The sequence below is a fragment of the Lampris incognitus genome, chromosome 4 (assembly GCF_029633865.1).
Source record: "Lampris incognitus isolate fLamInc1 chromosome 4, fLamInc1.hap2, whole genome shotgun sequence".
NCBI classification, from domain to species: Eukaryota; Metazoa; Chordata; class Actinopteri; order Lampriformes; family Lampridae; genus Lampris; species Lampris incognitus.
The window spans coordinates 20,107,746-20,122,701 of NC_079214.1; the positions used below are offsets into that span (position 1 = coordinate 20,107,746).

General features: G+C 41.4%; 1 protein-coding gene across 1 annotated transcript; it reads left to right on the forward strand.

Moving 5' to 3' along the window:
• The first annotated feature begins 1,566 nt into the window (after positions 1 to 1,566).
• Positions 1,567 to 11,924, forward strand: LOC130111453 (tetraspanin-3-like). The gene is made up of 7 exons (XM_056278651.1): positions 1,567 to 1,688; positions 2,431 to 2,622; positions 2,865 to 2,939; positions 3,323 to 3,424; positions 5,415 to 5,567; positions 5,810 to 5,893; positions 9,330 to 11,924. The coding sequence occupies exons 1-7, from the start codon at positions 1,626 to 1,628 to the stop codon at positions 9,420 to 9,422; spliced, it is 762 nt and encodes a 253-aa protein (XP_056134626.1). The 5' UTR covers positions 1,567 to 1,625; the 3' UTR covers positions 9,423 to 11,924.
• The last annotated feature ends 3,032 nt before the right edge of the window (positions 11,925 to 14,956 follow it).

The window sequence follows — 14,956 nt, forward strand, 5'->3', positions numbered from 1 at the left end:
AAATGACCAAAGAAAAGTTAAGGCCTTCTGCCTTACAGAGGATCACAATTGGAACATGTCAGTAACTTGATTCACATTGCTGGTCCATGTAATTATTTGAAATAATCTTAGATTGGCACAAAATATTACAGCCAAATATACAAATCTTAAACTGTATTTAATTATGGAGAATATACGTATGTTACAGCATAGGTCAAGGACAACATCCAAATTCAGCCTAAAAGAAGTGTCCCTTCAATGTAGTTGACCTTGATGAAGGTGGAAATCATCAAACAACAGAAAATCAGCCAGCTCACTACTTATCTTGCAGAGGTTAAAGGGGAATTTAACGCTGGTGACTATAACACCGGATGGACTATGATCTATCTATCAATGTCACCCTGCCTATCTTTCTGTCTATTCTCGCTTTTATCTATTTGTTTATTTTTTGTTTGTTTATGTTTTTTAGATTGGTGGACATAAATTCAAAGCTCAACTAGCCCAACTGTGTATAGGCTCTCATGGTCACCAGTTCTGGTTATAGGCTCAGAATTTGAATGATTCATAAACCAAAATGTGGATGTTTGTCAACAGTATCTTATTTCCCCTGCTTATAAATGCCACAGTAGTCTGGCTGAAGTGACGAAACCTGACACATTCAAATGTGGCAGATTTTAACTTAGCATTACCGAGTGAGAACACTACAGGTAACAACTTTTGGATCGCCCAATCCCTTTTACCTTGAGGGGGGCTACTGAAATGATAAAAGAGAGTATAGGGAACATGCTATTGCATGTCTCCCTAGGGACTGTGGTGGTGCAGCCCAAGTGCTTTATCGATTTCATCTTATTATTACGTGATTGAACAAGCTATCTATGCAACTTATTGATTGTCATGTAGCTCCGAACTGCTGTTGTTTGCTCCATATTGCTATTGCAGCTGCCTGTATTTACAGAGTGTGGTGTGGTGACGAGGATACACTGCCACCCACTGGCAGGGACATGTCAAGTGCATTTTGAGGCCATTACTAGAGTATTCTGGCGCATGAAATGACAAATGGTCCCCAGAGCCCAAGGGGTGACCTTTCTGCGCAAAACTAACGGGATAGACACAAAATAGCTTTTAAAATACTGGCAGTGATGTTCGAGCTGCATGGTGTCAGACCAACCCAAAAGGTCACGTCACTTCAGTTCAGTTTAGTTCAGCTCAATTCAAGTATCTCCAATCATGTACAGCCCATCATTTAAGACTGACATGAACGCGGACATTTTTGAATATTCGATTAAACTTTTTTTTTGGAGGAAAAAGTGCATTTGGATACTCCCCCCCACCCACCCCGCCCCCGTAGTGGTAAATCTAGCAGTTTATTTCCAGATAATTGTGAGTTACCAACTATTTAAACGTCTATCCTCAAGACAATTTGTAACGTCACGGGAATATACAGTGTCCGATATTGTCCATAATTGTTCAGTTTGGTCGGAACGATGAGCTCACTGGAGCATGTGACCCTGGAACGGCGATCTGATTGGTCCAAACTAAGACGACTCGCAGCGCTTGGGGCGTCGAAGCCATTTTATTACCATAACACAGCGACCTGCAGGTGCGCCGACGTTTTATGATACTTTTATTGCAGTCCTAACGCGACTATGGGACAGTGTGGGATTAATTCATCTAAAACCGTCTTGGTTTTTCTCAATCTCATATTCTGGGTAAGCAAATGGATTTTATATAGACAATATGTTGCCTACTGCATATCCCGACGAGGCCAGAGGTGGATGAGCTATGCAAGCTGGCAAACTGCGCCATAAAGATGTTCTACATTCCGCAGGTTAACGACAGGCGAACGGCTTCCCAAACCATCCGTATGGCGGCAGTAGCGTCGTATGTGCAATTTAACAAGGCTGCTGTTTGCCTGCAAATAAAGAGAGTTAACGTCAGCGTTAGCTAGCTAACCTTGATCGTCAGCAACCACTCAAATTGTGTGCCAGTTTGCCCCCACGCCAGGTTACCACAATGCAGCTGCCAGCTGGTTAGATAGCGATGGCATTTCAGCTCTTATCAAGTTGAAATTGGAGGCATTTTCATCCAACAAATCCATGAAAATGAGGTCATGTGTAGCATTTAAACACGCCGTAACGTGGAGGAGCAAAATGCCAAGTCGTTGGAAAAAAAACCTGCAGGAGTTGGTGAATAATCGCTTTTGCGGTGGTAACAACCGCCCCAGTTTGAATTGGTCTGGTATTTTATCCCCTTCAAGGTCGCTCTAAACAAAGTAGATGTGGGACTGTCAATTGGCAGAGTTGGGGTTTGATTTTGATTTGAAAGATATGATGGATCACACTTTTATTATTATTATTATTATTATTATTTAAGGTCCTCACCATGCCCCCTCCCTCCCTTGTATTCTGTTTCTCTGTTTTTGACCATCTCTGTATGTCTTTGTCCCTTTAGGCTGCAGCTGGAATTCTATGTTACATCGGGGCCTATGTGTTTATCACATATGATGACTATGACCATTTCTTTGAGGATGTGTACACTTTAATTCCGGCTATCATAATAATAGCAGTTGGGACTCTACTCTTCATCATTGGCTTAATTGGCTGCTGTGCCACTATACGTGAAAGCTCCTGTGGTCTAGCAACTGTAAGTATGATTTGTTGTAACATGTGCGTTTTAGGCCTAAAAATATTGCTTAGTAGGCGACATCCAAGATGTCTGTCACAAAATGGGGAGCACTAGAATGATACAAAGCAAATATTTAGATGAACAAAATTTTTCTTTCATTTTCACTCTAGAATTAGATAATTGATGTGTAATGATTTCAGAATTTACTAGTATGACTAAGAAATCCCTAACCAATGTTCCCTTCTTTTTTTGTATTTTAGTTCGCTGCAATTCTCCTGCTGGTATTTTTAACAGAGTGTGTGGTGGTGGTACTAGGCTACATATACAGAGCAAAGGTAAATGTCTATGAACTGTGAACCTGAACATTTTAGGAAGCCTTTAGTTTTTACGATATGTATTTATAGTGCAATTCCTTGAAACATTGTACAGCTTGGTTGCCCATTTGCTCAGTGTAGATGGTATTTTCTTTCTGAGAAAAGGTCTTAGAAATGTATTGTTCGGCTTTTGACTTTGGCGAACTGCAGTGTACCAATTAATGAGTGTTGAGTTTGCAGTTTAGTTTTCATGGATCTGAGTGTTGGCAAAATGTATGGAACTGTAGACCCAGTGGAGATCAAAATACCTGCAGCTTGTTACGTCCTAGTAGAAAATTCAGTAATATGCAAAAGAGACAGCATATTGTACAGAGATTGTAGTACCAACTGCATATTTGTTTCAGGTGGAGGATGAAGTGAATCATTCCATCCAGAAAGTGTACAATGGATACAATGGCACAAACACGGATGCCCCTAGCCGTGCTATTGACTATGTCCAGAGGCAGGTGAGAACAAAACCAGCACAGTGATCAGTGTGCAGTCTCTGTTTCTTGTTTCGTTGTTTTATTGAATAATAGAAAAGTTAACAAATATATGTATAAAAGTTATTTTTGACGGTTTTTGTATCAACCGTCTTTGGTCAAAACATAACTATGTGGTTATGATGTTTTACTAATGGTTATGATCTATATACTGATAAGTTATATATAGACCATAAGCAATGGTCTATATACCAGTATATATGATGTTTTACTAATGGTTATGGTCTATATACTGGTAAGTTTTTTGTTTATTTGTTTGTGAAAAAAAACAAACAAACAAAAACACGGAATCAAACAGACATGAATTTGAGTCGTGACGCATAATGAACTTTCAGCAAAAGGGCTGTTTTTCATGAACATGTATAACTTTTTAGCAATAAGGTGTTTGTATACTAGAGGATTGACAACTGACAAAGGGTGAAGTACCAAAATGAAAGCAGCAATGATAGGGTGATGGGTCCAATAAGGCACTCTTCCCATTGAACGTGTTTGACATCAGTTATAGGTCCTCACATGAGTGTGCAATGGGTAGGTTTGGTTCTGGGTTGACGTTTCTGTGGCCTTGAAGAGGAATCTTTTTTCTTTTTTTTAAAAATTTACTTATTTATGGACCGTGATCACCATTGCTCGACAAAAGGCTAATAGCAGAGAGATGCCAACGACACTGAGGTACGCTGTGAGAGAAACTGAGATGTGGTTATTTGAAAATGAGTTTAAAATTAGATCTGGCATGGAATGCAATAGGTTCTGGCTGCGTCATTATATGAGATTTTGTGATGACAGATGTTTAATAATTATGCTTGAAAGTTAATCATTCCACATAGTCTATAAAATAATTTTGAAATTTATGTTCCATTTTTCTTTTTTTTTCATCAGTAATAAATGACCAAAAAGAATAGATTGATGTTGCAAGAGTTTTATTTTACTATGAGCACATGCACTGATTTATTGTCACAGATCTCTAAAATTAGTTGCAAAGGCCAGATATATTCTGTAACTGGAGTATAAATTAGGTTATAACTACTTTCCTCACACAGAAATAAATTGCAAAAGCAAACCCCTTCCTGTGACAGTGCCCTCCCTCACAATTTCTTGTCACTCATAATCCACCTGTGAACCCAAAAACAATACCCTAGAGTAGCCATTAAAAATGTCTGCCCCCAATCCCTCAATCGGTACTTAAGCACACCAGTGTGGCAAGGCCAGTGAATGGGCGATGCTGTTGGTGACATTACATTACATTACAGTCATTTAGCCGACGCTTTTATCCAAAGCGACTTACAATAAGTGCATTTAACTTAGGAAATCAGGAGAACTACTAGTCATCAGAGGTCATAAGTGCATCTAAACAAGCATCTAAGAGCAAAACCAGTGCTAAAGTAAAAGTGCAAGAAAGAGATTTTTTTGTTTTGTTTTTTGAAATGAGTGAATACAATAAGTGCTAAGAACAAGTAACAGGGTAGTAGTTCTTAAAGAGGTGAGTTTTCAACCTGTGCTGAAAGATGGGCAGCGACTCCACTGTCCTGACATCAGTGGGGAGTTCATTCCACCACTGTGGGGCCAGGACAGAAAAGAGCCGTGACCGGGTCGATCGGCAGCAAGGGCCTCTGAGCAACGGGGCAAGCAGGCGTCCCGAGGCAGCAGAGCGAAGTGGTCGGGCGGGGGTGTAGGGCTTGACCATGGCCTGGAGATAGGAAGGAGCTGTTCCTTTCACTGCCCTGTAGGCTAGCAACAGAGTCTTAAACTGGATGCGAGCAGCTACTGGGAGCCAGTGGAGGGACATGAGAAGGAGAGTTGTGTGGGAGAACTTAGGGCGGTTGAACACCAGATGAGCTGTGACGGCTTGCAGTTTTCATAACACTTCCCTTTACCAGTATTTTCAAAATGCAGGTTGTATCTTTGGTATATACATCTACTCTACAGGTTCTCAGTTCTCTATCTGTTGTCCTTTCAGCTTCACTGCTGCGGCATCCACAACTACTCTGACTGGAGGAACACAACCTGGTTCAAAGAATCCAAGAACAATAGTGTCCCGGTCAGCTGCTGTCAACCAAATATTAGCAACTGCACAGGCACGCTCAGTCGACCAGGAGATCTCTACCAAGAGGTAAACACTCTCATTCTAAAGTTAAGTTCACCTCAGACTCACCAGTATGTTTGTCAGGCTTTGTTGCGTGTTGGATTTAAGAAGGAATAGATATGATGGATTTTGATTTAAGAAAGAAAGAGTTCTATGAAAATTTACAAATGGAATTTTTTAATGCTCTATTGCATGCATTTTTATGCATGGCATGCAATTTTTTGTGCTGCTGAATGCCTTTAACTTATCTGAATTTCTATTTCAACTAGGGTTGTGAGGCTCTTGTTGTGAAGAAGTTAAAGGAAATCATGATGTATGTCATTTGGGCTGCTCTGACTTTTGCATCAATACAGGTAATCTTAAATCATCTCTTAGTAACTCTGAAATACGGGGGATCTTGCTCAGAAAATATTCCTTTTGCAAGGTTTAGCTAAACACTACATCACAATACGTACGTGTCAGAGGACACGTTTTTGCGAGAGCGAAATACATGTATATGGACACGTATTAGTTGCCACTGGGGCCGCAATCCCGTCTTCTGGCCACTGGGTGCGCAATCCTGTCTTCTAGGTCTAGGCAGAGCTGTATTGGTCGGGATTCACCACAATTTCTCCACCACACAAGGTAATGTTACATCTAATACATATTTAAGTAAAATGTTAATTTAGACATCCTTTTTATAGAATTGGCTGTTGCCCCATAGCTAGATTTGCGCACCATTTTACCGGATTACAAACTCATCATTACCAGACTCCGATTGTTTTTCGGTAAATCGCATGCAAAATTGTGGGGACTAATTTATTGAGATTGCATTGACACTTCGTTTATTTAGCTTACATTTATTCAATTTAAATATAGTATCCACTCGCATATAACGTTAATATGAGTCAAAAAATAATTTGAAGATAGCAAATTTAGCTACGACTCACATATTAAGAACATTCGCTTCACTTCGCATCGCTCTGCCATCTTTGTTCAATGTTTTTGACATTCTATTGCATCATGACCATGGTCATGACAGACCTAGTAGGCTACAGGGCGCCCCTAGCGGCAGCTGTGAGATACGTGTCAATGAACACGTATAAGTGACTTGCAGAAGCGTGTCCATAGACACGTAAAGAGGAGGCGACCAGTCTGGTTTAGCTACACCTATTTGCTGCCGTTTACAGAGTATCACAATAATTTGTTTTAGCAGAAGCTATGCTGTGCATTTTGTAAACTTAAATAGTTTAAAAAAGAACATTAAAAAGAATCATAACAGATTCTGTTCGTGATATTCTGATTTTGTAACATGCATTACTTAACAATTTGGCATATCTGCTTCAAAGGAAAAAAAAAAGACAATTTTCTCCGTACACTTCTCTATAATACACTGATCCAAAACATTAAAGCCACTGACAGGTAAGTGAATAAAATTGATTATCTTGTTACAGTGGCACCTGTCAAGGGGTGGGATATATTAGGCAGCAAATTAACAGTCAGTTCTTGAAGTTGATGTGTGGGAAGCAGGAAAAATGGACAAGCGTAAAGATCTGAGTGACTTTGACAAAGGCCAAATTGTGATGGCTAGGCGACTGGGTCAGAGCATCTCCTAAACAGTAGGTCTTGTGGGGTGTTCCCGGTATGCAGTGATCAGTACCAAAAGCAGTCCAAGGTAGGACAACCGGTGAACTGGCAACAGGTTCATGGGCGCCCAAGGATCATTGATGCATGTAGAGAACGAAGGCTAGCCCCTCTGGTCCCATCCCACAGAAGAGCTACTGTGGCTCAAATTGCTGAAAAAGTTAATGCTGGCTATGATAGACAGGTGTCAGAACACATAGTGCATCACAGCTTGCTGCATATGTGGCGGTGTAGCTGCAGACCAGTCACAGTGCTCATGATGAACTCTGTACACTGTCGAAAGCGCCTACAACGTGGCATCAGAACTGGACCGTGGAGAAATGGAAGAAGGTGGCCTGGTCTGATGAATCACTTTTACATCATATGAATGGCCGGATGTGTGTGCGTTGTTTATCTAGGGAAGAGATGGCACCAGGATGCACTATGGGGAGAAGCCAAGCCAGCAGAGGCAGTGTGCATTGGCAATGTTCTGCAGGGAAACCTTGGGTCCTAGCATTCATATGGATGTTACTTTGACACGTACCACCTACCAAAACATTGTTGCTGACCAATTACACCCCTTCATGGCAGTGGTATTCCCTGATGGCAGTGGCCTCTTTGAGCAGGATGATGCACCCTGCTACACTGCAAAAATTGTTCAGAAATGATTTGAGGAACATGACAAAGTGTTCACGGTGTTGCCTTAGCCTCCAAATTCCCCAGATCTCAAGCCAATCGATCATCTGTGGGATGTGATGGAGGCTCCACCTCACAACTTAAAGAACTTAAAGGATCTGCTGCTAACGTGTTTGTGCCAGATACCAGAGGACACCTTCAGAGGTCTTGTGGAGTCTATGCCTCGACGGGTTAGAGTTGTTTTGGTAGCACGAGGGGGACCTAAACAGCATTAGGCAGGTGGTTTTTAATGTTTTGGCTGATCGGTGTATATGTTGTAGGGATAAAACTCCATTAGCAGCCATAATACTAAGCAGTCTTCTGTGTATCACTGACACACTGCCTACATTTTTTAGAACACTGTCTGCCAGGGGCATCATTGGCGGACAGTCCATGAATTGCCATCTCTATATGGCATTTGCTAGAACAGCTAGCTTTGCTATTCAAATTTTCTTATACAATGTGATCTAGTTGAAGGTAGTGGCAAACCAGGAAGTAAGTGTAGTTTTCACATTCATAGAGTGTCTGCCAGTGATGTCACTGGTGGACACTTCCAAACAATTTTGGCAGCATTTCAGAGACGCATAGAAAACTGCTTAGTGTTAAGGCTGCTAAAAGTGTGTTATACATGAGACATATACAGAGGAATAATGTTGAAAATGGTAATTGTTTCCCTTTTATTACTGATCATTGGTTATTTGTGCAGTGTTTCCTTTTGATATTAAAGAAAAAATTCACTGATTGTTTTGTGCATGTGCAGTCAGTACCGATGAGTAATGCAGCTGCTTGAAGCAATAAAGTCCTCCTCACTGTGTACTATAATGATGGAGAAATCTGTGTTCTCCTGCTCAGAGATTCTTTCCCATAGTGCCTACATGTACCAGAATGCATTGTGCTTTAGCTTCTATAGCATCTTCCTTACAATTCTCAGTGCTAGTGGTGTGAGATGTAATTTCCACCATTGGAAATGTAGCATAGCCATGAAAATAAGGATGTTTTTTGTGAACGGCGTCTTTAGAGTATCAGAAACCCTGCTAGGCTGTTAGTTTTTCCATCTACCAGCTGATCATCTGTCAATGACACTTCCATGCCATGTGTGTGTGTGTGTGTGTGTGTGTGTGTGTGTGTGTGTGTGTGTGTGTGTGTGTGTGTGTGTGTGTGTGTGTGTGTGTGTGTGTGTGAGAATTGTAAAGCGCTTTGAGTGGCTGTTGTAGCGAGAAAAGCGCTATAAAAAATGCAACTTGATTGATTGATTGATTAACTGATGTCACCGTAAGTCCCCCAGCGGACAGAAAAAACTTTAACTTCCGCTCCAGAGATGCAGAGATGAATGGGAACAACTAATTGAACAACTGTTTGATATGTGATATTTTTGCTGCATATAGACAGAGACAAGGTTGAAAATCAGCGAATTTTTCCTTTAAGGCCTTGCTCCACCCCCCCTCTGCCAGTATAGCTGTAGGGTGGTGACTCGGCAGCTTTACTTGTATCCATTCTCTCGTCTGCCTTTAGATGCTGGGCATGCTATGCGCCTGTGTAGTGCTGTGCAGGAGGAGTCATGACCCAGCTTATGAGTTGCTGGTCACAACCAACAGCTACGCGTGAAGAGGATACAGTCAGCTAATGCAGACAGAGAGCATCACCGGATACGTCCACAGTAGATTAATTACAGCAGTTAGTTATATAAGCTCAAGCACACCTTGCACAACTCATGAAATACTTGTAGCGAACACTGGTTATAAGGTTGAGGTAAAAGGAGAGGGTGCTACAGGGGGAAACCAATATGTTATTTATTGACAAGCTTTGTAAGTTATTGATTTTCTTTTATTTATTTTTTTACATTTTTAAAAACACATCCTTCAAAAGGCCAAAGTTGTACATGGCTAACTGATATCATTGATGTTGATGCTCGAGTGTTGTTTTTCAATTGCGTCACATAAAAGAGACCATTTTGCTCTCTGTTTTTAGGAACACATTGGGTTCATGTTGCATTTATTGTTTCAATATTCTTCTAAGATTGCGCTCCGTTTTCGAAATGGCAACTTTTTTGCAACTCCGATGAATTGAAAATTTGGGATTTTGGAATTGGGATCCAATATTTTGTTTTCTTTTGTGATATAGTCATCCAGGAAACTATAATCAAAAGTTAGGTAGTTGTTTTTTAAAGGAAGCCATAGAGTTAAACACTGGCATGGGAGGGGGTGGACGAGTGGGGATAGCAAACATTACATTGATGTCTGCTCTATATATAATTATGTAGAAAATACTTTGTCTACTTTTTGTGTACAAAAGGCAGAAATTTGTCTTTGGCTTGCATGTGTAAAAAACTGCTAGTAAAATGGGTACATTAAAATACAGCATAGCACGTCCAGACAGTACACATTAAAACACATTAGCATAAAAACACAATAGAAGTTACATTAAAGGAGCACCAGGTACTCGAGCCTCCGTGAAGTTGGCACCCCATGTAATCACATGATTAAAAATATTATCATTCATTACTGCAGCGTTTGTACTGATTTGTGCTGTAAAAAACTATTGTTTGTGCTGTAATGGTTTTTGAGATATTAAGCATTATATTTTATAGGCGGTGGCGGTGCAGTGGTTAGCGCGGTCACCTCACAGCAAGGGTTTGAACCCCAGGGTTGTCGTCTCAGGTCGTCCTCTGTGTGGAGTTTGCATGTTCTTCCTGTGTCTGTGTGGGTTTCCTCCCACAGTCCAAAGACATGTAGGTCCGGTGAATTAGCTGTACTAAATTGTCCCTAGGTGTGAATGTGTCGGCCCTGTGATGGCCTTGCGGCCTGTCCAGGGTGTCTCCCTGCCTGCCGCCCAATGACTGCAGGGATTGGTCCAGCATCCCCGCAACCCCGATTGAGATAAGCGGCTTGGGTAATGGATGGGTGGATATTTTATAGGCTCTGATGTCACCCTGCACCCCATTATCATCCAGATCGTTCAAAACTGTTCTTGTTTGTTCGTGCTCAGTATTTGCCCGTTTGTGCCATTAAAAGAAACATCTGTGCTCTTTCAGTATTTTAGATATTTGCCAAAGCAATGACGTCACTCTGCACCCCATTGTCGTCCAAATTGTCCCAACCCGGTCTCGTTTGTTTATGCTTGGTTTGTTCCTATTTGTGCTGTTAAAAGAAACATTTGTGCTCTTTTAGTTCTTCACATATATGCCTAGAACAATACTTTTTAAACATGTGACTTCATTTTGCACCCCATTGTTGTCCAAATAGTTTTAAAACTGGTCTCGTTGTTTGCACTGCGTCAGTGCCATTTCTGGAGACTCGTAACTTACCAGGCATGACTGTCCACCTCTCTCAGCCAGGGGTCAGGAATAGCAACAACATGTAGAAATTGTATCAAATCGCTGAATGTTTTGGCGTTGCATTTTGGGTATCAGGAAGCTGTTTTGTCAAGACCGTGTGCTGCCAACAGAAATAATTCTAGACTTTGTGTGTTCAGTTCTCCAGTAGGTCATGGGGAACAAATGCTCACCTATATTCCAAACTTAAAATAATAAACAAATCAGGCGCTATTCACGTGATAGCAAGACTGATTGCAATGAAAATGAAATTGCCACATGCTTTTTTTGTGTGTTTATGCTGAATGGCTAATGAATTAATCAGAATTTTTGAATGGCATTATTAAAGAGAATGACTGCATCGACTCTAGGAATTGTGAGTCAAATAATCTTGCCTGCCAGCACAGGACAACACAGGACACACAACGTCCATTTAAGCATACACGTAGCTTTGTGGTTAGAGCGTGCTCTGTGTGCAGGAGGTTCGGGCTCATTACGTTGTCATTTTAAAATGTTTTGAGTAATCAACAAATTATTCTTATTTTGATCAGATGCCAAGGAAGCCAGCTTGTCATAAAGCTGATATTGTGAAAATCAACTTATCTTCTAGGGAAGATGTAGTTAAAGGCTAGTATATAGCACCTCCCTCAGAAAAAGTGTGGACACACCTGAGTCAGCTACTCCACAACAAAATCTCGCCAAAGGCTTTATCTACATTTGTAAAATCAAACAGGCACAATACATGGGAAATCCTGGGCTACAATGATGATAAACAAGTCTAAGGTATGCATAGAGAGAGTGACAGCCCTGACAATGACAGTCCACATGAGACTGACATTCATCCCTCAGTGCAGGGCAGGCAGAATGATTATGACCTGAACTTTGAACTAGCACTTTCTTTCAAAAGATGGACAGAAATCTGGAATGAGGAAATCCTTTACAGTGATAAATATTCAAAGTCCCATGAAAGACAGTACACTATATTAAAACGCGGCACATGGACTCATGTCCTGACTGAGGAAAAACGGGGAAAGGTGACATCTCAATGCACGTTAAGATTGCAGAGGGCGAAGGTGCATCCAAATGGTGCATCAAACTAGATTGACATCATAGGTAACCGCAATGACTGCAGTGCGACACTGTCTATTACTACAGAAAAGATACCAGAGATCGATCAATCAGTGGCTCTTAAATGCAAAATCCAAAATATTGATGACAGTCTCCACACTGGAAAATATAAACGAAGATTATCTGGAGATGTGAGAGCACGTGTCTGAGCAACTCTGGGAAGGTTGAAAACAGCCACACGTATGATGGGCTGCTGAAGCTCAAACTCATGGATGTTGGTGACCCAGAACCAAGCCGCCTACCAAATCTGACAGCATTAAGAAAAGTCAAAACAAGAGAGAGGTGAAAAGGAGCTAGGAGACAGGGATACCATACTTTCACTTCAGCTATTGAAATATAGTGTGCCACACAATAGTAGCATACATGACATTAGGCTTGATCATTTCCTGGTCATTACTGGACCCCCTCCCAGATTCAGGTTTACAAATCACAATCTAAAAACAGAGGCTCCAGTTTGAGTGTTGATGTTACAGGCACGGTTGTCAAAAAAGTAAAAAGACCTACTGCAACCTCTGGGCACATTTTTTATACCAGGGAGTTCTGTCCTCAAGAGCCAAAACTGCAGTTCATATTCCAGTGGTGCAAATGCTCTCTGAACGTCATGCCATAACGCCATTGAAAACTGGCTATCTGAATGGCAGCGAGCAGGTCCTACTGCCGCAAAAGAAGCAGTGTGTGATTTCTCAGTTGTGTTGCTGGGGGGACTTGTCAAGGCCTCGCATGCATCACCCCGCATGCTGACTTGAAGGCTTACATTAATGAATGCTTTGGGGTGCTCACAGGAAATGCACCATCCAAACTAGCGTGATTTTTTTTCAACTACCACCTTGTTTTATTAGAGTGGATGTTGCACATTGTATTAAACCAATCAGTCAGTGGGTCTCCGGAAAAAGGGCAATGGAGTGAGGGACTTCTACCTCAGGTGCATGGCACAACTTATACAATCAGTGACCCCAGAAGATGCAAGGGAGCTGATATGTTCAGTTGTCATTGTTGCCTTGAGCGAATCTGAGGGAAATGATGACAGAGGCATGCCAGTAACCTCTGAGACTTGCAAGATGCAGCTACAGCAAATAATTTCAGAAGGATGTGTCTCGCTTCCATCCATAAAAGGCAATGACATGGAAGAGGTCAATTTTAAAGAAGCTGTTCATGTATGCCAAACAGATTTGAAGCAGTGAGTGATGGAGATCTGTCATGACAACAAAAACCTTGCAGGGGATGATGGTGATCGGGACAATTTACACTTTCTTCCCAAGCTTGTCCCTCATCACACGGATGGCATGCTACCTGCCTATTTGGACAGCCATAATGGTGTGCCTCACTTTAAAAGTGAAAACCTTACAGCAAGTTCTGCTAGTGTTGAGGCAGAATTCAGTAATATCAAACATGGTCTCTTCAAGCATGATAACTTGCCAATCCGTGTAGACTGCTTCATTGTCCATCACCTATGGCATATTGAAGCCAAAATGAAGCTGTCTTCTGCACCTGTGAAGATTTCAGCACACACTGAAAAAAAAGATCTTAAAGGTGGAGGAATCCACATCAGGTCATAGGTAACAGCCTCAGGAGGTCCTTGCAATATCAGACGATGAACATACAATGACAGGAGAGAGCAATCTGCCAAGGGATGAATTTGTTGAAAACTTGAGAGGCCTTGCTCTTCAACCTAAAAAGAGGAGTTCTTCCTCCCTCAATCCTTGCCCTGAGTGGTTGCGTGTAGGTCCAAACTTGAAAAGTAAACAAACCAAAGTTTGTCTTCTAAGAAATGGCAACTACATGGTGAAACAGCCTGTTAAAGTCGGCAAAACCCTTCTTTGTGTAAACAATATTTGTGCCTTTGATTCCTTTTGCCAATGTCTCTGTTGTGCACTCTGTGACAATCAGGCATTTTGCAGTTATGTCAACAAAGAGAAAATGATTGAAATGTTTCACTTGGGGAAAACCATTGTCACAAAGGGAGTGCAACTTGATGTTTATGCACAGAAAGCAAAAATACTGTCCGATACATTTGAATCTGTGCAGCTGAAGTCAGGTGTTAATCAAGTGAATGCAGAATGTAACGTAGCTCACATCATCACTACAACTATGAAGCGAGTATCTAGTGTGACAAGTAAGAGGCAGTGCTCCTCCCCACGCTGTTGCCGAAGCATAGGGCATTCAAGGGAAATCCACTCTCCTCCCTCTCAATTTTAACATTTTACAAGCAGGAGGAATGGGTCAGCCACAAGCTGCACTGGAAGATGGACTACTATTCAATCCAGCCACATGTTTGAGGCCATTGAAGCTACCTGATGAGGGCCCAGATAGCTTGAAACGTGATCCTTCATCATTTAAATTGCTCTGCCATGGCTCAGTCACACACAGCTACAGTACTGGGAAACTGTTGTGCATAGAAACAGGTGCGGACACTAATTTATCCACTGTCTGAATTTCCAGTCACACTATGAGGAATTGTTGCATTCATATCAAGGGCCATCGAGGGATGCCTGTGGTCACTATGTGGCCTACTGCAGAAGATCCTGCTCGATCTTGGAGAAATATGATGACCTTTCTTGTCAGGTCACAACAGCCTCTGAAAAAACAGAAATACAACCCCATGCTGTATGTTTCACAAAGGGAAGTTAAAAGCCCTAATCATAATCTGATTTACACAACAGGAAACTTTTGTAAATAGTTTTGAACAAACAGGCTATATTTC